General features: G+C 37.2%; 1 protein-coding gene across 12 annotated transcripts in view; it reads right to left on the bottom strand.

Moving 5' to 3' along the window:
* The window catches only part of ANKS1B (ankyrin repeat and sterile alpha motif domain containing 1B), a 915,638-nt gene that overhangs the window by 567,337 nt on the left and 322,582 nt on the right, over positions 1–25,719 (bottom strand). For all 12 annotated transcript variants that reach the window (XM_081058249.1, XM_081058238.1, XM_081058246.1 and 9 more), the window contains one exon: positions 18,350–18,486. In XM_081058249.1, coding sequence (XP_080914375.1) covers positions 18,350–18,486 — 137 coding nt within the window. The remainder of the gene's footprint in view (positions 1–18,349; positions 18,487–25,719) is intronic.

Raw genomic sequence — 25,719 nt, 5'->3', positions numbered from 1 at the left:
GCTGAAAACGGTGGTTTAAGCCCTCACTGCCAAGCAGAGGATGGAAACCTTAGGCACTGAACCTAGCCGCCCCCTTCCTACCCTCCCAGAGCTCGCCCCACCCCAACCTGCCCAGTGCTAGAAGGGGAACAGTAAGAGTGTCACATCAAAAGAACAGAATATTTACAGTTCTGAGAATTGTGGTCTGTAGACAAAGACTTGCAGCCCAACTAGTTCTGGCAAAGGGGAGGGAGTCGTGGAAGCAGGACTGGCTGTGGTGGTGGTCACCATCATTGCTCTGGGCCATCTCTCACAACCCAACCCACTATTGTTCCCACCTATCTGGGTGAATTCCTACAGGAGTAAACAGAGCTGCTGAAACACAAGGGCTCTGAATCTGGTGCAAGAAGAGCATTGGAAATTCAGAAGCTCTCCACATCCCCCAACAAAGGCAGCGCCCTATGACCAGGTAAACTGTTCACAGAGGAGAAGCCCGCCTTCCAGGAAATCCCCCCATTATGTGAGAAGCCAGAATAGTGCAGAGAAAATATAACATTACAGTATGAGAGAGAATAAAAGGCTGCAGTGAGAGAGAAAAATAAAACATTCTACCATCACATACGGAAAACAAAAAAAAAAGACCTCTTTCTATCAACCTGTTGTAGAACCCACTCCTGTAGATGGTTAGGAAGAGAAATAATACATCAGTAATTGCCATGAATAACCAAGGTAACAAGATAGCTCAGAAAGAAAATGAAAAGTCTCCAGAAAATGAATTTAAAGACATGAAAATATGTGACTTAAATGACAGAGAATTCAAGATTGCAGTGCTTAAAAAACTCAACGAGATGCAAGAAAACACAGACAGGCAGTTTAATGAACTCAGAAACACAATCAAAGAACAAAATGAACATTTTACCAAAGAGATTGAAATTTTAAAAAAGAACAAAATAGAATTTCTGGAGATTAAGAAATCAGTAAAAGAAATGAAGAATGAAATAGCTAGCTTAGGTAGTAGAGTTGACCAGATGGAGGAAAGAATCAGTGACATCAAAGATAGAAATCTGGAAATGACACGGATAGAAGAAGAAAGAGACTTGAGACATAAAAGGAATGAAATAACTCTACAAGAACTTTCTGACTCCATCAGAAAGAGCAATATAAGGACAATGGGCATATCAGAAGGTGAAACAAAATAGAAGGGAACAGAGAGCATATTCAAACAAATAGTCTATGAGAACTTCCCAAACTTGTGGAAAGAACTTGATCCTCGAATCAAAGAAGCAAATAGAACACCTAATTACCTCAACCCCAACAGGCCTTCTCCAAGGCACATTGTATTGAAGCTGTCAAAAATTAACGACAAAGAAAGAATCCTCATGGCAGCCAGGGAAAAGAAGACGGTAACCTACAAAGGAAAGCCCAATAGATTATCATCAGATTTTTCAGCACAAACTCTACAAGCTAAGAGGGAGTGGAATCAAGGAATTATGAGCCAAGAATAATATATCCAGCAAAGATATCCTTTAGATATGAAGGAGGAATAAAGATCTTTCCAGACAGAGAAGCTGAAGGAATTTTCTAAAACATGACCTGCACCAAAAGAAATACTGAAGGAGGCTATTTGACCAGCATAAAAAGGGATAATCTGTGACAACCAAAACATAAAAGGGGGGAGAGTAAAGGCCTGAACCAGAATATGGGAATGGAGAAAGTAAGCATGCTGAAGAAAACTCTAAATATGAAACTTACTTTTACATAAACTTAATGGTAACCACTCAAAAAAAATCCATAACTAAAATACATAATGTAATAAAAGAAGAAACTGAGGGAAACATTACAGAATACCACAAAACAGAAATAACAGACAACAACAAAAAGGCAAAGAAACACAGTCCTACCAGAAAACCAAAAATAGAATGATAGGAAATCCTCACACATCAATAATCACCCTAAATGTAAATGGACTGAACTCACCAATAAAAAGGCACAGAGTAGAAGATTGGATAAAAAAAACTAAACCCAACTATATGCTGCCTCCAAGAGACACATCTCAGCTACAACGACAAACATAGACTCAAAGCGAAAGCTGTCCAAATTGACACTCCAAGCAAATGGAGAAAATCAGGTGCAGCCATACTGGTATCAGATGAAACAGACTTCAGGGTAAAAAAGGTAACAAGAGACAAAGATGGACATTTCATGATAAAGGAGACTATGTACCAGAAGACATAACAGTAATCAATATTTATGCCCCCAATCAAGAAGCACAGAAATATATCAAGCAACTACTAACAGAACTAAAGGGAGAGGTTGGCCAAAACACAGTTATAGTAGGGGACGTAAATACATCATTGACAGCTATTGATAGATCATTCAAACAGAAAATAAATAATGAAACAGCAGCCCTAAATGACATATGAGATGAAATGGACATAATTGACATTTATAGAGCACTTCATCCTAGAACATCAGACTATATTTTTTTTTCTAGTGTACATGGAACCTTCCCAAGAATAGACCATATATTGGGACATAAAACTAGCCTCAGCAAATTTAAGAAGACTGACATCATCCCAAGCATGCATATTCTCTCATCACATGGCTGTGAAATTGGATATCAGAAATTGAAATGCAAAAAGAAAGCAGGAAAAACCACAAATATGTGGAGATTAAGCAGCATACTTTTAAAGAACGACCAGGTCAAAGAAGAAATAAGAGGAGAGATCAAAAGATACATAGGAACAAATGAGAATGAAAATACATCCTACCAAATTTTTGGGAAGCAGCAAAAGCAGTTTTAAGAGGGAAATTTATATCATTACAGGCCTATCTCAAGAAACAAGAAATATCCCCAATAAATAACCTCACGTTACACCTTAAATAACTAGATAAAGAAGAACAATGAAACCCAAGTTCAGCAGAAGAGAGGAAATAACAAAAATCAGAACAGAACTAAATGAAATAGAGAACAAAAAGACAATACAAAAAATTAATGTGACAAAGAGCTGGTTCTTTGAAAAGATTAATAAAATTGACAAACACTTGGTGAGACTAAGATAAAAAGACAAAAGACACTAATAAACAAAATCAGAAATGGAAGAGGGGAATTTATCAAGACGCCACAGAAATACAAAGGATGATCCAAGAATATTATGAAGGACTATATGCCACCAAATTCAATAACCTAGAAGAAACAGACAAGTTCTTAGAAACTTATAGCCTTCCTAGGCTGAATCACAAAGAATTGGAAAATCTAAATAGACCGATCACCAGTACGGAAACTGAATCAGTCATCTGAAACCTTCCGAAAAGCAAAAGTCCAGACCAGATGGGTTCACTAGTGAATTCTACCAAACCTTCAAAGAGTTTCTAATACTGTCCTACTCAAACTCTTCCAAAAAATTGAAAAAGAGACAATATTCTCTAACTCATTTTATGAGGCCAACATTACCCTGATACCAAAACCTGGTAAGGATAACACAAAAAGAAAACTACAGACCAATATCTCTAATGAATACAGATGCAAAAATCCTACACAAAATTCTAGCAAATCGAATGCAACAATGCATTAAAAAGGTTAGTCATCACGACAAAGTGCAGTTCATCCCAGGGGCACAAGGATGGTTCAACATACGCAAATCCCATCAATGTGACACATCACATAAACAAAATAAAGGAGAAAAATCATATGGTTATATAAATTGATGCAGAAAAAGTGTTTGACAAGATACAACATCCACTTATGATTAAACACTTAATAAAGTAGGTATAGAAGGGAAATAGCTTAACATAATAAAGGCCATATATGACAAATCCTCAGCTAATACCATAATTAATGGTGAAAAACTAAACTCATTGCTCTGCTTTCAGGAACATGATGGGGCTGTCCCCTGTCACTTCTGCTTTTCAACATACTGTTAGACGTCCTAGCCAGAGCAACCAGGAAAAAGAAAGAAATAAAAGACATCCAAATTGGGAATGAAGAAGTTAAATTGTCACTCTTTGCAGATGACATGACACTATATATATAGAAAACCCTAAAGACTCCATCAAAAAGCTGTTAGAAACAATAAACAAATACAGTAAAGTTGCCGGCTACCAAATCAACGTACAAAAGTCCATTGCATTCCTATATACTAACAATGAAATCTCAGAAAAAGAAATTAAAAAAAAAAAAAAACGACTCCTTTTGCAATTGCAACAAAAAGAATAAAATACCAAGGAATAAACTTAACCGAGGATGTGAAAGACCTGTATGCTAAAAACTATAAGACATTTTTAAAAGAAATTGAAGAAGACACAAAGAGATGGAAAGACATTCCATGCTCATGGACTGGAAGAATCAACATAGTTAAAATGGCCATATTACCCACAGCAATATACAGATTTAATGCAATCCCCATCAAAATCCCAATGGCGATTTTAAAAGAAATAGAACAAAAAATCATCAGATTTGTATGGAACCACAAAAGACACCGAATAGCCAAAGCAATCCTAAGAAAAACGGACAATGCTGGAGGTATCACACTTCCTGACTTTAGTTTGTACTACAGGGCAACAATAATAAAAATAGCATGGTATTTGCAGAAAAACAGACACACTGACCAATAGAATAGAATTGAGAACCCAGAAATAAACCCACATAAATATGGACAGACAATTTTTGACAAAGAAGCAAAAAACATACAATGGAGAAAAGACAGCCTCTTCAATAAATAGTGCTGGGAGAATTGGAAAGTCACATGGAAAAGAATGAAACTGGACTGCTATCTGTCACCATGTACCAAAATTAATTCAAAATGGATCAAAGACCTAAGCATAAGACCTGAAACAATAAACTGCATAGAATTAAAAATAGTCCATTGCATTCCCACCAACTCATGGACCTTGGGTTCAAAGAGCATTTTATGAATTTGACTCCAAAGGCAAGGGAAGTAAAAGCTACAATAAATGCACGGGACTATATCAAACTTAAAGGCTTCTACACGGCAAAACAAACCATCAGTAAAATAAAGAGGCAGCCAACTGAATGGGTGAAGATTTTTGCAAACAACCTCTGATCAGGGGCTAATATCCAAAATATAAAAGGAACTCATACAACTCAACAACAAACAATCCAATTGAAAAATGGGCAGAAGACCTGAAGAGACATTTCTCCAAAGAGGACATACAAATGGCAAATAGACATATGAAAAAATGTTCAACATCACTAATCATCAGAGAAATGCAAATAAAAACCACAATGAGATATCACAGCACCCCAGTCAGAATGGCTATCATCAACAAGACAAATAGTAACAAATGTTGGAGGGACTGTGGAGAAAAAGGAACCCTCATACACTGTTGGTGGGAATGCAGACTGGTGCAGCCTCTATGGAAGGCAGTGTGGAGGTTCCTCAAAAAGTTAAGAATAGAATTACCATATGACCCAGCAATCCCTCTCCTGGGTATCTACCCAAAAAATCTGAAAACACTTATCCATAAAGACATATGGTCTCCAATGTTCATTGCAGCTTTATGTACAGTGGCCAAGACATGGAAACAACCAAAATGTCCTTCGATAGATGAATGGATAAAGAAGTTGTGGTATATATACACAATGGAATACTATTCTGCCATAAGAAAAGATGAAATAGTACCATTTGCGACAACATGGATGGATCTTGAGATTATAATGCTAAGTGAAATAAGTCAGACAGAAAAAGTAGAGAACCATGTGATTTCACTAATATGAGGTATATAAAACTGAAAACAACAAAAGAACAAGACAAACATATGAAGGAACAAAAACTCATAGACAGACAATAGTTTAGGGGTTACCAGAGGTTCAGGGAGTAGGGGGACTCTAGAAGAGGGTAAATAGGAAAAAGAACTGACTCTGGGAGGTGAACACACAATGTGAGGTATAGATAATGTATTACAGAACTGTCACCTGGAATCTGTAACTTTTCTAACAATTGTCACCCCAATGAACTTCAATTTAAAAAAGTAAAAATAAATTAAAAAATAATTTTAAATGATTTGTTTTGGTTTAAGAACAGCAGGAAGTAATTATGCAATGGATTATAGAAGATATGCTCTAAGCAGCCCAAACTGGAAGCTCATATTACTGTGTGGGTGAAAGAAAGACCTTTTTACAAATAAAGGTGCATGTTGCCTTTTTTCGTTTCAACTTAATTTTTAAATTATTTTTTTTAATTTTGAGACAATTGTAGATTTACACACACTTATAAGAAATAATGTAAGAAATCTCACATGTGCTTTCCCTAATGTTCCCTAATGATAAATGTTGCATAATTATAGTCACATCTATATAGTCACACAAATATAGTCACATCACAACCATGATATTGACATTGATATAGCCAACAACAAAAAAAGAATTCCATCACACACAGATCCCTCCTGTTGTACTTTTATAGCCACACCTACTTCTCTCCGGCTCCCACCTCCTCCTGGCCACCACTAATCTGTTTTCTATTTATGCAGTTTTGTCATGTCAAGAAGGATAAATAGGCCGACACAGTCTTTGATATGAAGCAGAAATGTGTAATTTATTTTATTTATTTATTTTATTTATTTTAATCCTTATTCAAGAATGATGTTTAAACAAAGCTCTAAGACATACATTAATAAGTGTCAGGAAAATAATATTCTAAAAAGGAGCATAGAAAATTTAACTTCTTTATAATGTCAATAATTTCTAGAGCTCCTTCATTTTCTGAAGGTAAAACAATCTATGTGAAAATGAGCCTAGGCTCACTGTTTTTTACTGAGTATGTTCTCTTTCTAATGCTTATGACAGGATTAGCCATGGAGAGTTTGATGTACCTTGTACTTTGAGTAACTGCACATAACTTTGTATGAAAAAATACAACAGTCAAAGAAAAATGAAACATAAATAGAATCATACAATATACGAGGTCGGACAATTAAGTTCGCGAACTCATCCTAGAAAAAGTGCTATATACCTCATTGCTGAATATCACTACGGTCACCTTCAAAGTACTTCCCTTGGGAAGCTATGCACCGATGCCAGTGTCTAGCCCACCCTTCAAAGCAATTTTGGAACTCTTTTTCTGGAATGGCCATCATAGCTGCCATCTTATTTCCCTTGATGTCCTGAATGTCATCAAAATGTCTTCCTTTCAATATTTCCTTTATCTTCGGGTAAAGAAAGAAGTCATTGGGGGCCAGAGCAGGTGAGGAGGGAGGGTGTTCCGATATAGTTATTTGTTTACTGACTAAAAATTCCCTCACAGACAGTGCCGTGTGAGCTGGTGCATTGTCGTGATGCAAGAGCCATGAATTGTTGGAGAAAAGTTCAGGTCGTCTAACTTTTTCACACAATCATTTCACTTCCAAATAATTAACTTCGTTAACTGCTTGTCTAGTTGGTACAAATTCATAATGAATAATCCCTCTGATATCAAAAAAAGGTTAGCAACATCATTGCAACAAGTTCACAAACTTAATGGTCAGATCTTCGTATAATCTTTTGAGATTGGCCTTTATCACCCAGTATAATTCTTTGCAGATTCACCTAAGCTGTTGTGTGTGTTAAGAGCTTGTTCCTTTTTATGCTGGGTAATATTCAATGGTGTATGGATGTACCAAGTTTGTTTAACCATCCATCCACTGAAGGACATCGGGGTTGTTTCCAGTTTTCAGCTGTTATGAATCATTCTGCTATAAATATTGATATACAAGGTTTTGGGTGAACATAAGTTTTCTCTTAGCTGGGATAAATAACTAGGAGTGCAAATGTTGGGTGGTATGCTAATAAAGTGTTTAATGTTTTAAGGAACTGCTTCCAGAGTTGTGGTACCATTTTACATTTCCACTAGCAATGTACGAGTTTCTCCATATCCTTGATAGCGTTTAATGTTGTCACTATTTTTTATTTTATTCATTTTGATAGGTGTGTAGTGATGTCTCGTTGTGGTTTTAATTTGCAATTCTCTAATTGTTAGTAATGTTGAACATCTTTTCATGTGCTTGCTTGCCATTTGTTTATCTTCTGTGGTGAAACATCTCTTCATATCTTTTGCCCAATTTCTAAATGGATTTTTTCCCTTTTATACTGTTCAGTTTTGCATCAGGTGTGTGGTTTATAAATATTTTCTCCAGTGTGCACCTGTCTTTTCATCTCTTAACAAACATTTAGAACGTTTAGAGAACAAACATTTAGAGAACAAACATTTTTTTTTTAATTTTGATGAAGCACACTTTATCAATTTTTCCTTTTATGGGTCATACTTTTGGTATCAAATATAAGAACTCTTTGCCTAGCTCTAGATCACGAAGATTTTTCTCTTAGTTTTTTTTCCTGAAGTTTTACAGTTTTACATTTAAGTCAGATATCCATTTAAGTTAATTTTTATATAAGGTGGGAGACTTTGGACAAATCTCCATTTTTTGCCATGTATGTGCAATTGCTCCAACACCATTTGTTGAGAAGGCTATTTTTTTCTGTTGAATTGCTTTTGCATCTTTGTCAAACATCAGTTGGGCATATTTGTATAGGTCTATTTCTGGGTTCTCTCTCTTGTTCCATTGAAACATGTTTCCATCCCTTTGCTAATAATACTACACAGTCTTAAGTGCAGCAACTACAAAATAAATCTTGAAATTGGGTACACGAATTTGTCCCAGTTCATTCTCATTTCCAAAATTGTTTTAATTATCCTAGTTCCTTTATATTTCCATGTACATTGTAGAATAATCTTGTATATCTCTTCAAACAATCTTGGCTGGGATTTTGATAGAAATTACATGAAACTTGTATATCAATTTGGGGAGAATTTATATCTTTACTATCTTGAGCCTTCTAATTTTTTCTTTTTGCATCCTGTGACCTTGTTGAATTTACTTATTAGTTGTGGGAGTTTTTTTTATAGATTCCTTGGGATTTCCTACATTAGTCAATTGTGTCATCTGCAAAAGGAAGAGTTTTATTTTTTCCTTTCTAATCCGTATGCCTTTTATTTCCTTTTTTGTTTGTTTGTTTGTTTTTAATTGCACAGGCTAGAACTTTCAGCACTATGTTAAATAACAGTGGTCAGGACAGCAGACATATTCTCTTTGTTCCCAGTCTTGGGAGAAAGCAATCAGATTTTCACTATTAAATATCAACTGTAGATTTTTTATAGATGTTCTCTATCAAGTTAAGGAAGTTCTCTGTTTCTATTTTTCAGATGTTTTTTAATATAATGAATGAATGTTAATTTTGCTGAATGCTTTTTCTGCTTCAGATCCACTTCGATGATGTGGTTTTTGTTCATTAATTTTCAAACATTGAACCAGTCTTGTATCCCTGGAATAAACTCCACTTGGTCATGGTATACAATTTTTTGTATATATTACTAAATTTTATGTATTAACATTGTGTTAAGGGATTTGGTGTCTATATTCATGAGGGATATTGCTGTGTGGTTTTTGATTTTGTGTTTGATTTTTATTTATTTATTTATTTTGGACTGTCTGGTTTTGGGGTTGGGAATAATAACTTCATAAAATGAATTGGGAAGTTCATCTTCTGTTTCAGGAAAATGTTGTTTAGAATCAGGTTTAAACCTCCTTTAAATGTTTGTTGTAACTCTCCAGCAAAACAATGTTGGCTTAGAGATTTCTTTTTTGAAAGATTTATAAATTATGAACTCAATTTCCTTAATAGTTTGGGACTGATCTTGTTATCTTTTTCATATTGGGTGAATTGTGGTAGTTTGTGATTTATTTAAACTGAGCTGTCAAATTTATGTGGGTAGAGTGGTTTACAATATTCCTTTATTAACCTTTTGATGTTAACAGACTATGTAGTGATATTCCCTGTTTCATTCCTGATATAGGTAATTTGTGTCTTTTTCTCTTTTTTTTAGTTCTGTCTAAGAACAGCAAGAGATAATTATATAATGATTTATAGAAGATAGGTTCTGAGCAGAAAGCATAACTTACAAATAGTTCTGGGAAAAAAAGATCTTTACATTGTTTTCTAACTTTGCTATAACTTTTTTATTGTTTCAAAATATAAAATAATAATAATAAAACATGAAGATCACTGTGTGAGAAATGTCGAAAATAAATTAGAAGCAGATGAGAATGACAGCAACAGAACCATTAGGGGCACTAGTTCAATAATCAAGTCAAGAAAAGGTGAATTAAGACGTTTGCAGTGGAAGCAGAGGAAAGAGGAAAAGTCAGGGAGATATTTAGGACACAGAACTGACATGATTTGGTGGCTATTTGGATTTAGGGAGAGAAAGAAAGGGAAGAGTGTAGGGCAACTCAAATTTCTGGTTTAGGAAACTGAATAAGATGGTAGTATCATCAATTAATATAAGGAAGAAAGAGCAGACTTTGGGGGTGAGATGATATAAGGCAAGTAAGTATAGTGAGTCTTATTATCCAAACACACTAGGCTACTTGACCAAATAAAGTATATTTTATTATTGTTTCGTTAAGCTGAATTTGTACTCTCTGGACTCATATTTCCACAAGGAGAATTCCATAAGAGTAACATTCTGGACCTATTCTCCTATCCTTCACTCATCTGCCCCCTACGGAGTTAGAGCTGCTCAGCTGGAAAATGACTTTGGGGAAAGAACTAAGCATGATTATCTCTGCCCCTTCTGGGTTTCTCCTCTTCAGAGCCAACATGTCAGCACATTCTACACATTCTCTGCTCTTCTACGGGAAAATCACCTTGTAGATGGTTATGATGTGTATTTAATTCAGAGCCAAAGTTACAGAAAGCACATTTGGCCACATACCTAGAATCACATTGTCCAGTCAGTTCTACGAGTAATAATAATAAATTATGACATTTGATTTTACTTTGTCTAACTCCTATATCCTATCTCTATCTCAACTAGTTTTGAAAATCTGGGAGAGAAAGAAAGCAGTGTAATGAATTTGTCTCCCAAACTCAATTATATAAACTTTTTTATTCCTCATAGTGCCAAATATAATGCTTGAAACCAAACTACTGAACTGAATTCAATCAATATAAAATTGAATGAATGCTAAAATAATACACTATTATAATGAAAAATATAGATGCTTTTAATTACTTGTTTTTCAGCATTAGGCGTTTAACACCATTGATTAAAAATTTGTTTTTCAACATGGTACAATATACAGTATACTTATTTTATTTTTCCTCAGACATAAAATAGGAATTATAATGGACCTGTTATCTCACAGTTGCTCAGAGGATTAGACAATGTATAGATACCATTCTGTAACATACTAAATGAATGGCATATATTTATTGCTTAGTCATCATGCTGCCTCTCTCAACAGTGTGAATTTCTGCAGAATGAGTGGAAAAATCAAACCAGAATAGAATTGCTAGCGTCAGCTATAAGGAAGCATATCAAATGACCTAGATTACGTGTCCCAAATTGTGTTTTGTGGGTCACTGGTTGTGAAAAATATTAATGGGTTTCCAGGGATGGTAGTGGGGGAAGGCTATGAAAAATCCTTCAGCGAAGAAAAGTGTTTAAATCTGTATTTCCTCAGTACATTTGACCATGAAAACATTTTTTCCCTTCAAGAACACTACTCAGAATGAGTACTCCATAGAGATTAAGCTATTCTGATTGAGGGGAAGAAGGTAGACTATCTAGTTGGGAATTCTTGATTTATTATACTATCCTATGGTGAATTTGGTATAGCATTAAGTTAAAAACTAGTAAATGCCTTGTTTATCCAATCCCGCTCCCTGTACTGTATATCTAGCACTTCATCTAGCTAATCCCTATTCAAAAATAAAGTTCAATTTGAGTATCCTGTTCCTAGCATAGTCTTCCCTGCCTTTTTCTAACTAAACTCAATTAATTCAAATAATACTTATTGAGCACCAATTATTTACTACTAATAATAATAGTTTACTATTAACAATAAAAATCACAATAATATGACACAGTTCTCATTCTCATGGAACATCTATTTAAGTGGGAAAGAAAGACACTGATCAAATCAACACATAAATCCTAATGTAGGAATAAAAAATTCAATAAAGAAAAAAATAGCATAAAGGACATAGAAAGTGAAGTGGTGGCTACTTTATATTCAGTGGTCACAGAAGGCCTCTCTCATAAGGTGGCATCTGAATAATGACCTCAAAGAAGAAAGATAATGAGCCACGTAAATCTCTGGGAGAACCACATTTCAGACAAATCAATGATGAGTGGGAAAAAAATGAAGGCAGGAGAAGTTTGGCTTATCTGAGGTAATGTAGGGAGGAGGGCCTGGATGGAGTGAAATGAGTGAGGTGGAGAATGACATGAGACAGATTAAGAGGTTAAAGAGAGAATCAAATTATATAGGGTATTGTGTGCCTTTACTCTGCATGAGACGGGAAGACATTGGAAGGTTGAGCAGATGAATAACATGATCTGGTTTGTATAAGTGTATTTGCTGATTTGCAAATAGACAATAAGGGCACAAGGACCAATGCCAGGAAACAGTGTAGGGGGCTTTTCCAAAAGTTGAGGCAAGAGATGTTAATGACTTATCTGAGAGTCACTGGAGAGATGATAAGATGGTCCTGATTCAAGACCTATTTTGAAAGGAAAGCTAGAGGAACTGTTTTGAGACTTTTTGATCTCAGGACCCTTTCACACTCTTAAGAATTACTGATAACACTGAAGAGTTTTTGTTCATGAGGGTCATATCTAAATATTTAGTAAACTAAAAATTAAACCTGAGATATTTTTAAAACATAAGAATACAAGTACACATTTATTTCATTAGCCATCAGAGCTATGGTATCATTGCACATCACAGTGCAATGATGGAAAACTCCATCAAATATGATATTTAAGTACACATGCGAGTGAAAAAGACAAAATGTCTCTGCATTATTATGAAAACCGTTTGGACCTGACAGACCTCCTGAAAGGGTCCTGGACTCGGCAAAAGGATCCCAAACCACACTTTGCGAATTGCTGGCCTAGAGGGTTTTCTAATGGATTAGATGTGGAGGCGTGGGAAAAAGAAAAGAATAAAAGACAAGGTCAATTCCTTTAGCCTGAGCCATTAACTGAAATATGAAGTTTAATGCTACACACATTAAGCTTAAGATGCATCTTAGACATTCAATTGAAATTTAGAATAGCGGGCTGACCATGAACCTGAGTCCAGGGAAGTGGTGGGGGCTAGAGATGAAAATGTAGAAGTCATTTGCGTATAGATAGCATTTGAAGCTCTGGAGCTAGATGTGAGCACATAGGGAGTCAACATAGATAGAGAGAAGAGGGCAGAGGATGATCTCTGTGGCATTCAATCAAGGAATTCCTTCAGTGAAATTCTGAATGTTATCTGTTTAGAGCACAGTCTCCCTCAGTTGATTAAGCATTCTTTTAGGTTATTCTCATACTCAAATCTTTTATGATGCCCAGCATACAGTAAGCACTCAACTATGTTCACCGAATAAATGAGTAAATTAAGTAACAGTGTGTTCTGTGGGACTTTCATAGCTAAATTCCATCATTTTAGAACAGGCAAGATTAGGAAGTTAAAGTGAGTAGCTTCAGATTCATACATTCGGTATTCTATTCATTAGGTGAACAAACAGGTTTCCATGAATTTAGAGGCAGAGGTAATTGGGGGCTTTTAACCCCCACCCAGTGCAAATCAATAGCGAGTGACCAATAGGAGAGACAAGATTAGATTTAAAATTCTAGTCTGCCACTTAAGACATTTAAAACAATAATGCTAACTCTACTTTCTGGACATTTTAATTTTTAAGGAATTTTTTTTCCCAGAGAATTTTTCATCTATGCATTCTTATTCAGACTGCCTAGAGATGCTCTAGTGAGAAAGACATGCCAAAGAATGGCATCCACTGAATTTTTTATGTATGTGGAACAATCACAAAAACTGAATAACACAAAAGAAAAACATCATTTTAACAAGTTTTCCTGTTGTCAATGGCAATGTGGGCACAAAATTCAGAGAATCATATTTTATGCTTAGAAAAGGAGACAAATTTTTTTTACATGTAAAAAGTGTCATTAATAAATAATTCCCCCTTTTCCTGGTGCTTAAATCTAGCTGGAGTTTCAACAAAAGACAAGAAATGAGGGTGAATTAATATTCCACTGCATGTGATTGGCATAATAAATGATGGTGAATTTATTCATTAATGAAAGATGGTATTCATAGTGGGGGCATTTTTTTAAAAGCTTCCTAAGAAATTCTAATTTGTTGAGGACTACTCGTTGACTGTTGGGGCCATTGACTTCTTTCTTGATTTTTTTCCTGTCAAAGTTGTTCTTTGTTTCACCTATTTTCTATTATTTTGTTATCTTTCTGTTTTTAGCCGTCACATCCTGCTTTGGTTACAAGACTGCAAATTATTGAATGCAGTCTCCTTTGGTTCCCTCCTTTAGGCTACAAACTGTCCATCTATGTTTCTGTTCTTCTTCTTTTTTCCAATCTATTATTCTCCTCTCAAACTTCATCATCCCTCTGGAATACAAATATTCCATCTTGATTATTTTCTTCCTGATGAGCTAATTAGCATTAATAGACTACTGGAGTTAGGAGACCAGAGTTCTTGCAGTCAGTGTCTCTATAACATTGGGAAAACTATTCAACCTTTTTAAGTCTCAGACACAATTGGTAAAAGAAAAAAATATCTACCTTGTAGGGTTTTTATAAGAAATAAATAAAACATAGGCTCAATAATAGAAACTAGTGGCTCAATACTCAATGATAAAAATATTTTTTAAACATTATCTATTTGAAGATCTTTTTATTCCTTACCTATTTTTTTTTGTTGCAACCCAATACAATTTTTCTACTCTTTCTGAGTTACATGTCTCTGCTTTTTAGATACCCACTCTCAGTTCTAATTTTAAAATTTAGCATATGTATTCCATAACCCCACAGTGCCCAGTAAAATGTTATTCCAGATTTGGCAAGAATTTTATATAACCCCAGTTCTAAACTTTTAATATACAAAGGGAGAGATGGTATGGTTTATTATTAAATTACTTTATCATTAGCTCATTAAGCTTTTGAGCGGGGTTATACCTACGTATACGAATGTCAAAATTCACCAAATTTTGACATTTTATTTTTCAATTAGGAAGAAATAAAGATGCTTCACCAGGAACGCATTATAAAACCAAAAGCCATTGCAAGTAACATACAATTATTTAGTAGAAAGAAGAAAGCTGGTATGTCAATAGACCTACCTTAAATTTCATGTCACAGATAATATTTTTTCAAGTTTAAAAATAATTTTACTTTCAAGTATAAGGAAATAAACCAGCCTTAAGAAATCATCCTAATAAGGAAGCAGCCTTATGTGTTAATATACTTGGGAAAAACAAAGAGAAACCAGTCGTATATAAATATTTCAGTCCCTATGAATTGACAATAGAATGTTTCACAACCTGGAGAATTTTAAGACATGAAAGAGCCCAAAGAAGCCAAGGTGAAAGATCAAACACATGATGCAGAACTAACAGCTGCACTTAGAGAGTTAATATACTAAGTATGCCGACGAAAATCGAACTCAAAGAAACACTGCAAAGTCTGTGGCTTCCAAGTAATTAACACAGTAATCAGAAACACATGCAATGGGTAACAGCCCTGTCACATTGAAAGCAAGAGCTCTTTGGTTACAATGAATGTTCTCCATGTATAGGTAGAGTTATGGAAAGTTGACCAGATAATGACATACACAAGCAAAGGGAGAGTAACCTAACTTGCTCTTTCTAAGCAGTATCTACTTGCAGTGAATGAGATAAAAGTTATGTTTTCACTCTCATGGCCTTCTCACATGTGCCGAAGCCCAGGCAAAGAAATGTAAATTCATGAACACAGGTTGTATTTATACTCTTATTGTCAAGACTCGTCACCAGTGTTAAGAGTCAAATGATCATTTCAACCATGTTATTAATTTCTAATTAGTAAATTGAAGAAGTGTTTTAATACCCACAAGTCAATCTAACTTCATATTTCTTGCACTTTCCCAACAGAAAGTCAGAGTTAGCAACAACGTTAGTGGATTAAAGTTGTGATCAAAATATAAGCTAATCCATAATTATCTTTTCTTTGGAACATCCCTGACACACCTGTGACTTGTCAGGACACACCAGGGAGTCCCATGTTCTGTCCATCCAGCTGTCTCCCATCCCCACTCTTTCGTCTCCAAACACTTTCCTGAAAGCTTGCACTACCCTAATAGTCTCTCATAATTACTTCCACTTTAATTTTTTATTCCCCACTCTCTGCAAAGAATGAGGAGCCCCAGGAGATCAGAACTCATAAGGAGAATTTAGTAATGCACCAGAGTCTCTGAGGTGAAAAGAAAAGTAGCCCAACTGAGGTTAAATTGTTTCCTAATTATATACCTTAGCTGTTATTATTCTATCGCATAGATACTTACAGACTGCATTGGTTCTAATTTAAATACCATAATTCTTAGTTTCCTGACTTTCTTACTTCATTTTTTTCCTCCTTAAATTATCACTATAATAGCTAAAAAAGGAAGGTGAAGTTTGTTACCTTCATAAGCATTTAATAATGGACAGAACCAAGAAACCGAGTCAACATGAAATTTCTGGCTTTAATACTACCTCTAGTTTTCTTCAAAGTTTGCCAAAACAAACTAATCTGAAAGAAAATAGAATATATAAAGAAGGATTTATGGAGTAAGTTTCCTTAGTGTTGCTTAGATTACAGACATGTAGAAAGGAATCTGTCTTTCATTCATTGAATGACCAAATGCCTTTACATTAGATAATTTACACTGGTATAAAAGTAAATATGTTTAGTAATGAATTTTATTAACTTATTATGGAACAAACTTCCATCCAAATTTTTAAAAATGCTGGAAATGCAGTAGCTGCACAATAACACCAGAAACAGCTTCATATAATGAGAAAACCAATGACAATAAATGTGGTATTTAGCATCTCAATCTGGGGTTAATGAGGTTATTTCTTGAAGCAAATGAACTAGCTCAAATTTCCCTAGAGAAGGAAGAAAAGATTTTTAAAGACATTTTCCTCCTCTGCACATTGGGACGCTGTGTAAAATGTTACCTGTGCCTAACTGACCCTGAACCGGTAAGTTCCTCATAAAAATATGTCAAGTTGCACAAGTTCATGAGGATTTTTCCAACCTCTGAGCAGGACTGGAGGAGACAATTATACTAAAGAAAGGGAAAGGAACTTCAAAAAATCAGTTGCACAACTTGGCCCCTTTGGAATGTCAACATCCGTATCCATAGCACTAAAATATCCATTCTCTTGGAAATGATGAGGTTTTGGTGAAACGATGTATGTGAAAGTGTTCTGTAAACTGCAGAGGATATGTAAAGTTTACATGACATTTTATTGATGAGGATGAAGATTATAATAAAAATAATCCCAAACAAGTTATATTAAAGCAAATAAGATATTAAGCAAATCATTGTTTATTCACACCAAAACAATCTTAAAAGACACTTTGGTCCTACAAGTTTAGCTCTAAGGACTTGTTCATACTGTACATACTGTATAACTAAGGAGATGGTGAATGGCCTTGATTGGATCCAAAGTCCCCCTCTCTTGGATTTTATGAGGCCCATTCAGAATGAGCCAGGTTGAGAACACCACCAATTCCATGTTCTGAGTTCATTTGTTGGCAAAAATATAAAGCAAACAGCTTTATAAGTGCTATTTTCAATGCAATATCACAGAACAGCTTGTCCCAATGATATTTCTAAAGCTTGCCTGCAAACCGCCTACTGGGAAATCCAACTGAAAGAGAAGAGGGAAGAGAAAGAAACCCTTACAGACAAATTACAGGAATGGAAAAAAAGAACAAAGGGTAAAGAGACACAGCCTAGAGGAAAGTGAGCACTGTAGGAAAATAAGGAGCAATGAGATGTATACTATCAAACACAGGCAAAATTAGTTCGAAACTATAAGGAACAAACAATTTAAAGAAAATACATAATAAACACTGGGGTTGGAAGATAGAGAAGTGATCATGATTAATACAGCATGTCCAGGGAAACGAAGACAAAAGGAGCAGGAAACACCAGAAAACATGTAATGGCTCAATAATTGGAGTGTACTTATTAAAATGTTGTGAAAGGAAGATGACGTGAAATAGCCCTTTTCTAAGTTTCACTTGTGTTTTCATGTAAAATACAAATTCATTTTTCTAAAAGCTAATACAGGTTTCAATGTCCATCATCAACTCCACGGGAGAAAACACCCTCTTTCAAATCCCCATTTTTAAACTCCAAAATCAATTTACATATCATAAAATAGGCCAGGCATTGCCACATGAGTTGTGCATGTACTGATTCAAAAACAAAATACATTATAGTGCAGACAATGTCATTCTGTGCACTTACCTGGGGTCGAATAACTTTTACAATATTTTTGAGGGCAGTATCGGGGGATGGAGGTGAGCAGTCAGGTGTTGGGCCTGTCGAGCTGTTTCTATGGTTACTAGTCCCTGGAGCAGTAATTGCTACCTCAGAGGTATTATCTGTGAATAAAAATAGAACTGCCATGAACCTAATCACTCAGTTTACCTTTCAAGACTTAAAATTAAGTGAACATGAATTGAGATTTCAACTTAAAGCTGGTATCAATTATAAGATCATAATGAGGAAATACTCAGTAGTATATTTTAAGGATAATGTTTATTGAATGTGTTGTTTTCTTTCAGAATGCTATGACCCCCTGTAGTATTATTTCAAGAAGGAAGAGTATTATTATTCAATTCATAATGATTATCCAGCAGCGCTGTTAAGACTGCCACTATTTATTATATGAATAACTAAAACGTTACCTTAACTAAAAAAGAACATGATTTTATATGATGGAGCTAAGTTGTCACCATAACCTTTTACATAGGTATTGATCTTTGTTAAAATAGAAGGTTTATGTCTCCCTGATTCATAAAACTCCAATTCAAGCCTCCTCAAAGCACTTTTCCCAGAAATCCCTCAAGCTATAGAAAAGCATCCCAGTGAATTAACCTTGATGAAAAACTGACATTTGTACAAAATGGTTTTGTAATGTAGACAAACACAAAATTATTATTACCCCCAGATAAACATATCCTTCTTTATGGTCAAAACTAAATGAAGAAAATTTCAAAATCTAAATTAATCTTCCCTTATGTTGAATATTTGGGTGGGGGGAGAAAATGATGACTTCAAAATCAGCAACATGTGTAACATTTTGTCCTCAATGTTGTAGCAAAACAAAATAACATCAAATATGTAGTTTGGGAATGTTAAAAATACTTAGAAAAGGATCGCTTCTCGGCCTTTTGGCTAAGATCAAGTGTAAAAATACTTAGAAAAGGATGATAAATGTTCTATAAATAACTTCTCTTACCACAAAGAAAGCTATATTATTTTAATAACAATTTGGCAATCCTCTATGGCTTTTTATGGAAACATTTGGAAGCTCAAATCTGCAAAAACTTTACTTCCCTGTTAGATTTTTAATTAGTTCCCAATAATATTCTGTCCAAGACAGTTAGGTGAAGTGATGCAAAAGAGACTGTGAATTTTTTGTAGACCAGCAAGTTTCTCTGTTCCATGGCCATTATCTATAATTCCAAGTAAAAAACAATAATTTATGAAGGTACCTCTTGTTCATAAAAAGCAGGGGATGAAAACTCTACCCACCACATGAAAATATAATTCAGTCATCTGGGGAACCCACACATAGGCTTGTGAAATAAAAAAACACAAATGTAGCATGTATGCTATGTGAGCAAGCAACACCATCCTGCCACAAAGGAGAAATGGGCAAGGGAGCTGAGGGTTCAAAGCCAAGGAAACAGAAGACCAAGAGGGTACAACATGCAAAGGTGCAGAGTTGTGCCAATGAAGTCCAAGTATTACATCACTACATGCTCCTCAAACTGGAGGATACAAAACAAGAGGACCCAATACATCTTTCTGAAGCAAGACATTTATTGAAAGGGAGCTCCCGGCTGTCCTCCAAGGAGGTCCTTCTGAAGGCCCCGGCCATGCTGGCTGGGAATCCCACGCAGAGACGCCATGGCACGGTTTACATCTCCATTGTCTGCTGGACCAAGTCCTCTCTCCCACAGCTCCTTGGATGCACCATGTGTATTTCTTGTACTGCTGCCGCCTGCAGTTTGCGTCCAGCCTCTGGCTGATCTCCCCCACCGCTCAGGCTCTCTGGACCTCAGCTTCATCCAGTTCAGCCTTTAAAATGCAGGGAGCCAGGCTTGACCTCCCCGGAGTCTTGTTATAACCCTGACTTTGCTGTCCAGGGTCTAAAGGGGCTTTACCTGGCTCCGTTTACAGTGCCCCTTCTTGGGCGGCAGACAGAAGATCTTTCTGAAAAAATTCAAGCACCCCCTAACCACCTGCCGCCGGCCCAGTTTGATTTTTTCTGGGTTTCCAGTGCTGTTGGTGGTGCTGTGGCTGGAGAGAGAGTCCCCAGGGTGACATTGGGGGCCTGGACTAAGGATGGTGCTGGAAACAGGGCTGAGCTCGGTGGTGGTGTTCCTGGACCCTGGTCTGTGCTCGGGAGTGGCAGTCCTGGAGCCTGATCTTTCCTCAGGAGTGGCAGTCCTGGAGCCCTGGCTGGGCTCGACAGTGGAGGACACAGGAGTGGCAGTTTTGGAGCCCCAGCTGTGCTCCAGTATGGAGGTCCTGGAGCCCCAGCAGTGCTTGGGTGTGGAGGGCCCGGGAGTGGCAGTGCTGGATCCCCGGCTGGGCTCAGGAATGGCGGTCCTGGAGCCTGATCTTTGCTCGAGAATGGCGTTCCTGGAGTCCTGGCTGGGCTCGGGAGTAGAGGTCCTGGAGCCCCAGCAGTACTTGGGAGGGGAGGGCTTAGGGGTGGCGTTCCTAGACTCCCAGCTGGGTTCAGGAACGGTGGTCTTGGATCCTGGGCTGGATGGAGGTGGGGTGGCACTGGACTCAGAAATGGTTATTCTGTACTCCTGGATGTATGTAGGACCCGCAGACTCTTGGGCCTTCTGCCCTGGCTCCATAGGCTGCTGCTCTGCTTGCTGGCAATCGGACCACTCGGATTGAACCTCCTGGGCTGGGGAGGGGCTGCTGCTCTGGATCTCAGGAGGATGGAAGGGCTTTACCTTTATGGTACGATGCTGGAATTTTAAGTGTTTTCTGTATAAGATGTAGTATGTGGCCAGGATGTTATTGTAGGTTTTGTTTGATAGTGTGGCCTTGATGTCTTCCCTACAAAAGCCCATATTTACCATTTCTTCTATCACCGAGGTGTCTATTATTTCACTGGGTGGCTCAACGTACGGCTTCAGTTCTTCCTCTTGGCCCATGTTGAGCCAGGGATCTGGCATGATGTCCTTCAGGTTGTTTCTCTGCTCAGGGTTGAGGTTCAGCAGCTTTTGGAGGAGGTTTGCCACCTGAGTGGATAGGTAGGTTGGCACCACATACCGCCCGCCGCCTATCTTCATCATCACATGCAACCAGCTCGGTCCATCGAAAGCCACGGTGTTCGTCAGCATCTCATAGAGCAGTGTGCCCAGGCTCCAGATGTCCGCGGCACGGCCGTCGTATGTGTCGCCCAGGAACAGCTCTGGGGCTGTATAATAGACACTGCCACAAAAGGTGCGGAGTTGCTGGATGCTGGAGGGGGCGCCCAGTCCAAAGTCCGCCAGCGTGGCGTGCATGCGCGCGTCCAGCAGCACGTTCTCCGGCTTCAGGTCCCTGTGAGCGACGCCCTTCTCGTGGCAGTAGTGCACGGCGGACACCAGCTGCCGGAGGACGCCGCGCGCCGTGGGCTCCGCCATGCGGCCGTGCTGGCGGAGGTGGTCCAGCAGGTCCCCTCCGGGCACGAACTCCAGGACTAGGTAGAGGGAATCCGCCGAGATGATGACGTGGAAGAGCTGGACGGTGTTAGGATGGCGCAGGCCTGCCATGCAGCGGACCTCTCGCAGGAGAGCGCTGCGCGTTTTGTCGGAGACGCGTTGTTTGATGATTTTCACAGCCACCTTCCTCTGCGTGAGGATGTGCATGCCCGCCACCACGTTGGCAAAGGTGCCCTCGCCGATGGATCCATTGAGCTCGTAATGGGCCGTGTGGGGCTCCCGGTCCACGGGGATGTCTGTGAAGTCACGTGACATGGTGACCCGCGAGCTACACTCACTGACACTAACTACTCTCTCCAACGGTGCCAACGAGCAGTAACTGCACTGACTCCGCTGCCCAAATATACTAACTGTATCGACAATATACTAAGTGTGCTAATAAACAGTAACTATGCTAACTGCACTGACTAAATGTAATAACTGTACTAACAATACTAAGTAACAATACTAACTAAACAAATGAGACCAAGGAAACAAGAGGGAAGGGAAAAAATAAAATGGGGGCGGGGGGGGGGGGGAAACAAGGAGAAAACAAGCTACAACGGTCCAAGTCCAACAGGTCAAGGTCACCACAAATCAGCTTCCTGGGCTATAACGGACAGAAAGCTCAGCCCAGCCAGGGCCTTATATAGCAGCTCTGGGTAATTTCATCACACTGGTGCTTTATGAGCTCAGAGCCAGAAACTGACCAGATATGGCTAAGGATGAACTACAGTAGTTCGCTCAGTTTTGGGTTTCAAGACCTCTTTACTCTGAGAAAGGGGGGACCCCAAAGAAATTTTTGTTTATGTGGGATATTAAAGACTGATATTTACTTTATTAGAATTTAAACTCTGTAGGATGCTTTAAAAAGAAAAAAAAAAGTGTATTAGAATGTTTTTCCAGGGGTGGATAGTGTTGCATTTTGAAAAGCCCTTAAGATGATTTGTTTCCACTCCCTCAGCCAAGAAATGGTGCTGCCCTTTGAGAAGCACTACTTGGGTGTATAATAAAGTAAGTTTTTATGTAAAACAAAAAAATTAAAAAATAAATAAATAAAACACAAATGTGACACACTGAATTAAATAGATCACTCATAAAATAAGTCTTAAAAGCGTCCAGAACTCATTCTTGACCTTGGTATAATGGATAAGTGGGATTTGAATTAGCATCACAAGAATAGTCAGCGTTATGAAAGACAGTAGTTTGCAGGGGTGGACTTTGAATACAATATAAGAGTACATATGGAAACAGAGACACAACATCAGTCAGCAGGCAGTGACAAAGATGCTCGGACTCTCTCCAGTTTGTCCCTTCCTCCTTTTATTCATTCAACCGTACATCTAAAACATTTACTTGGGGGCAAGTGTGTGTCACATATTATGTCATGTTCTAAGGATAAATTACAAGCTGGGGAGGAGGGGGTAAGGAGGGATACATAAGTAAAGTACAGAGGATTTTTAGGACAGTAAAACTAGCTTGCACAATACTGTAATGGTGGATACGTATCATTTCATTAGGTTGGTGCAAAAGTAATTGCGGTTTTTGCAATTATTTTTAAACTTTTAAACTGCAATAATTACTTTTGCATCAACCTAATAATTTGTCCAAACCCACAGTGGGTCAGAGGGTAGATAACTCTCTGTGTCTCTACTCAATTTTGCTGCAAACCTAAAATTGCTCTAAAAATAAACTCCTGTTTAAATTTTTTTTTTTAAATCTCTTCTCTTGAGAAGTACACAATCAAATGTGGCATCAGATATGCAATTTATAATGCAATATAACTTGAGAATTGATAACAGATAAATGAAACATGATGAAAAGGCAGGAAGAGGACTGTGGCTGGGGAGGAAGATGGCTGTGAAAGGCTTCAGTTTCCATGCAAAAATGCTGGAACACAACATAAAGCATAAGGGCATGAAGATAGAAAGAAAGCATAGAAGAAGCTGTTATTTTATGTTAGGAAGAAGTTGGAGATAACTTTAGACGAGTAGGAAGTGTATTGGCATAAAAGTTTATAATTAATTCTGTAGGCAATAAGAAATATTGACAATATTTAAGCAGGAAACGAATGGAAATAAAATATCTAATGTTTATTGGACTCCAGTGAAATGGTGTTAGACACACTGTATTTTCCTTATCATTTACCATTTATTCTCTCTTTTGTACTTTTCATTGTTGTCTCTCTGCTTTTGCATTCTGAATAGTTTTTTTATATTCATTTTCCAGTTAATTGGTTCTTTCTTCAGCTGTGTCTAGTCTGCTATCACACCATTTTCTTTTTTTTTTTTTTTGAATTTGAAGGAGTCTTTTTATTTTATCAAAAAATAAAGACCAATTATTAATCATGCTTTCTTTTGTAAAACTTCTAGATTCTCTTCCCATCATTGTTCAGCAGGTTAGAGGCTTGTGAGAAAATTTGAAGAGTTATTTTGCTGCTTCTGTTTTTTGCTATTTATTTATTATTATTATCTTTTATTATTTTTTTATTTATTTATTAGTTTCAGGTGTACAAAACAAGGTAATACTTAGACGTTCATCATTTATATCCCTCACACTGTGAACCCCCCTCCCCCCATCCACTATCCCTCCGACCTCACACTGAACCATCACATTATATATATAAAATTATAGTTGGCATTCATTAATGTTTAGCTTCTGGTGTACAATGCCATGATCAGGTATCCACAGTATCCCTGAGGTGGTCTCCCAAATAGGACGCATGTCCATCGGATACCCAACAAAATCTTTACAACATTATTGAATACCTTCCCCAAATTAATTTTCAAAAAACCCTGAGGCCATCTTGTGGTTACCAGCTGCTTCCAAATCCCTTCACCTTTCCTCTTATCCCCAACCCCCACACACACACACCCATCTAACAACTCTCGGTTTTTTCTTTGTGTCCCCAAAACTGTTTCTGATTAGTTCATTCACATATTCTTTTCTTTAGATTCCACATATAAGTGAGATCATATGGTACTTGTCTTTCTCTTTCTGACTTATTTCACTTAACAAAATGTTCTCTAGATCCATCCATGTTGCTGCAAATGATAAGATTTCTTTCTTCTTTATGGCTGCGTAATACTCCATTGTATAAATGTACCACAGCTTCTTAATCCAGTCGTCTACCGATGGGCATTTCGGTTGTTTCCATATCTTGGCTATTGTGTAAAGTGCTGCAATAAACATAGGAGTGCATACAGATTTCTGAATTGGAGTTTTGGATTTCTCCGGGTAGATGCCTAGGAGTGGAATTACTGGATCATAGGGTAGTTCCATTTTCAAATTCCTGAGATACCTCCATACTGTTTTCCATAGTGGCTGCACTAATCTGCAGTCCCACCAACAGTGCACTAGCGTTCCCTTTTCTCCACATCCGCGCCAGCATTTGTTGTTTGTTGATTTATTGATAATAGCCATTTTGACTGGAGTGAGGTGGTATCTCATTGTGGTTTTTATTTGCATTTCTCTGATGGTTAGTGAGGTTGAGCATTTCTTCATATGTCTTCTTGCCTTCTGTATGTCCTTTTTAGAAAAATGTCTCCTCAAGTCCTCTGCCCATTTTTTAATTGGGTTGTTTGTTTTTTTGGAGTTGAGTTGAGTAAGTTTTTTATAGATTTGTGATATTAATCCCTTATCAGATATATCATTGGCAAATATCTTTTCCCATACAGTAGGATCCCTTTTTGTTTTATTGATGGTTTCCTTTGCTGTGAAAAAACTTTTTAGTTTGATGTAATCCCACATGTTTATTTTTTCTCTTACTTCCCTCGCGCGAGGGGATATATCAGTGAAAATCTTACTCCGGGTAATGTCCATGAAGTTTCTTCCTATATTTTCTTCTAGATATTTTATGGTTTCAGATCTTACATTTAAGTCTTTAAGCCATTTTGA

Source organism: Rhinolophus hipposideros, assembly GCF_964194185.1.
Source record: "Rhinolophus hipposideros genome assembly, chromosome: 9".
Classification (NCBI taxonomy): Eukaryota; Metazoa; Chordata; class Mammalia; order Chiroptera; family Rhinolophidae; genus Rhinolophus; species Rhinolophus hipposideros.
This window is presented reverse-complemented; position numbering and strand designations above follow the sequence as displayed.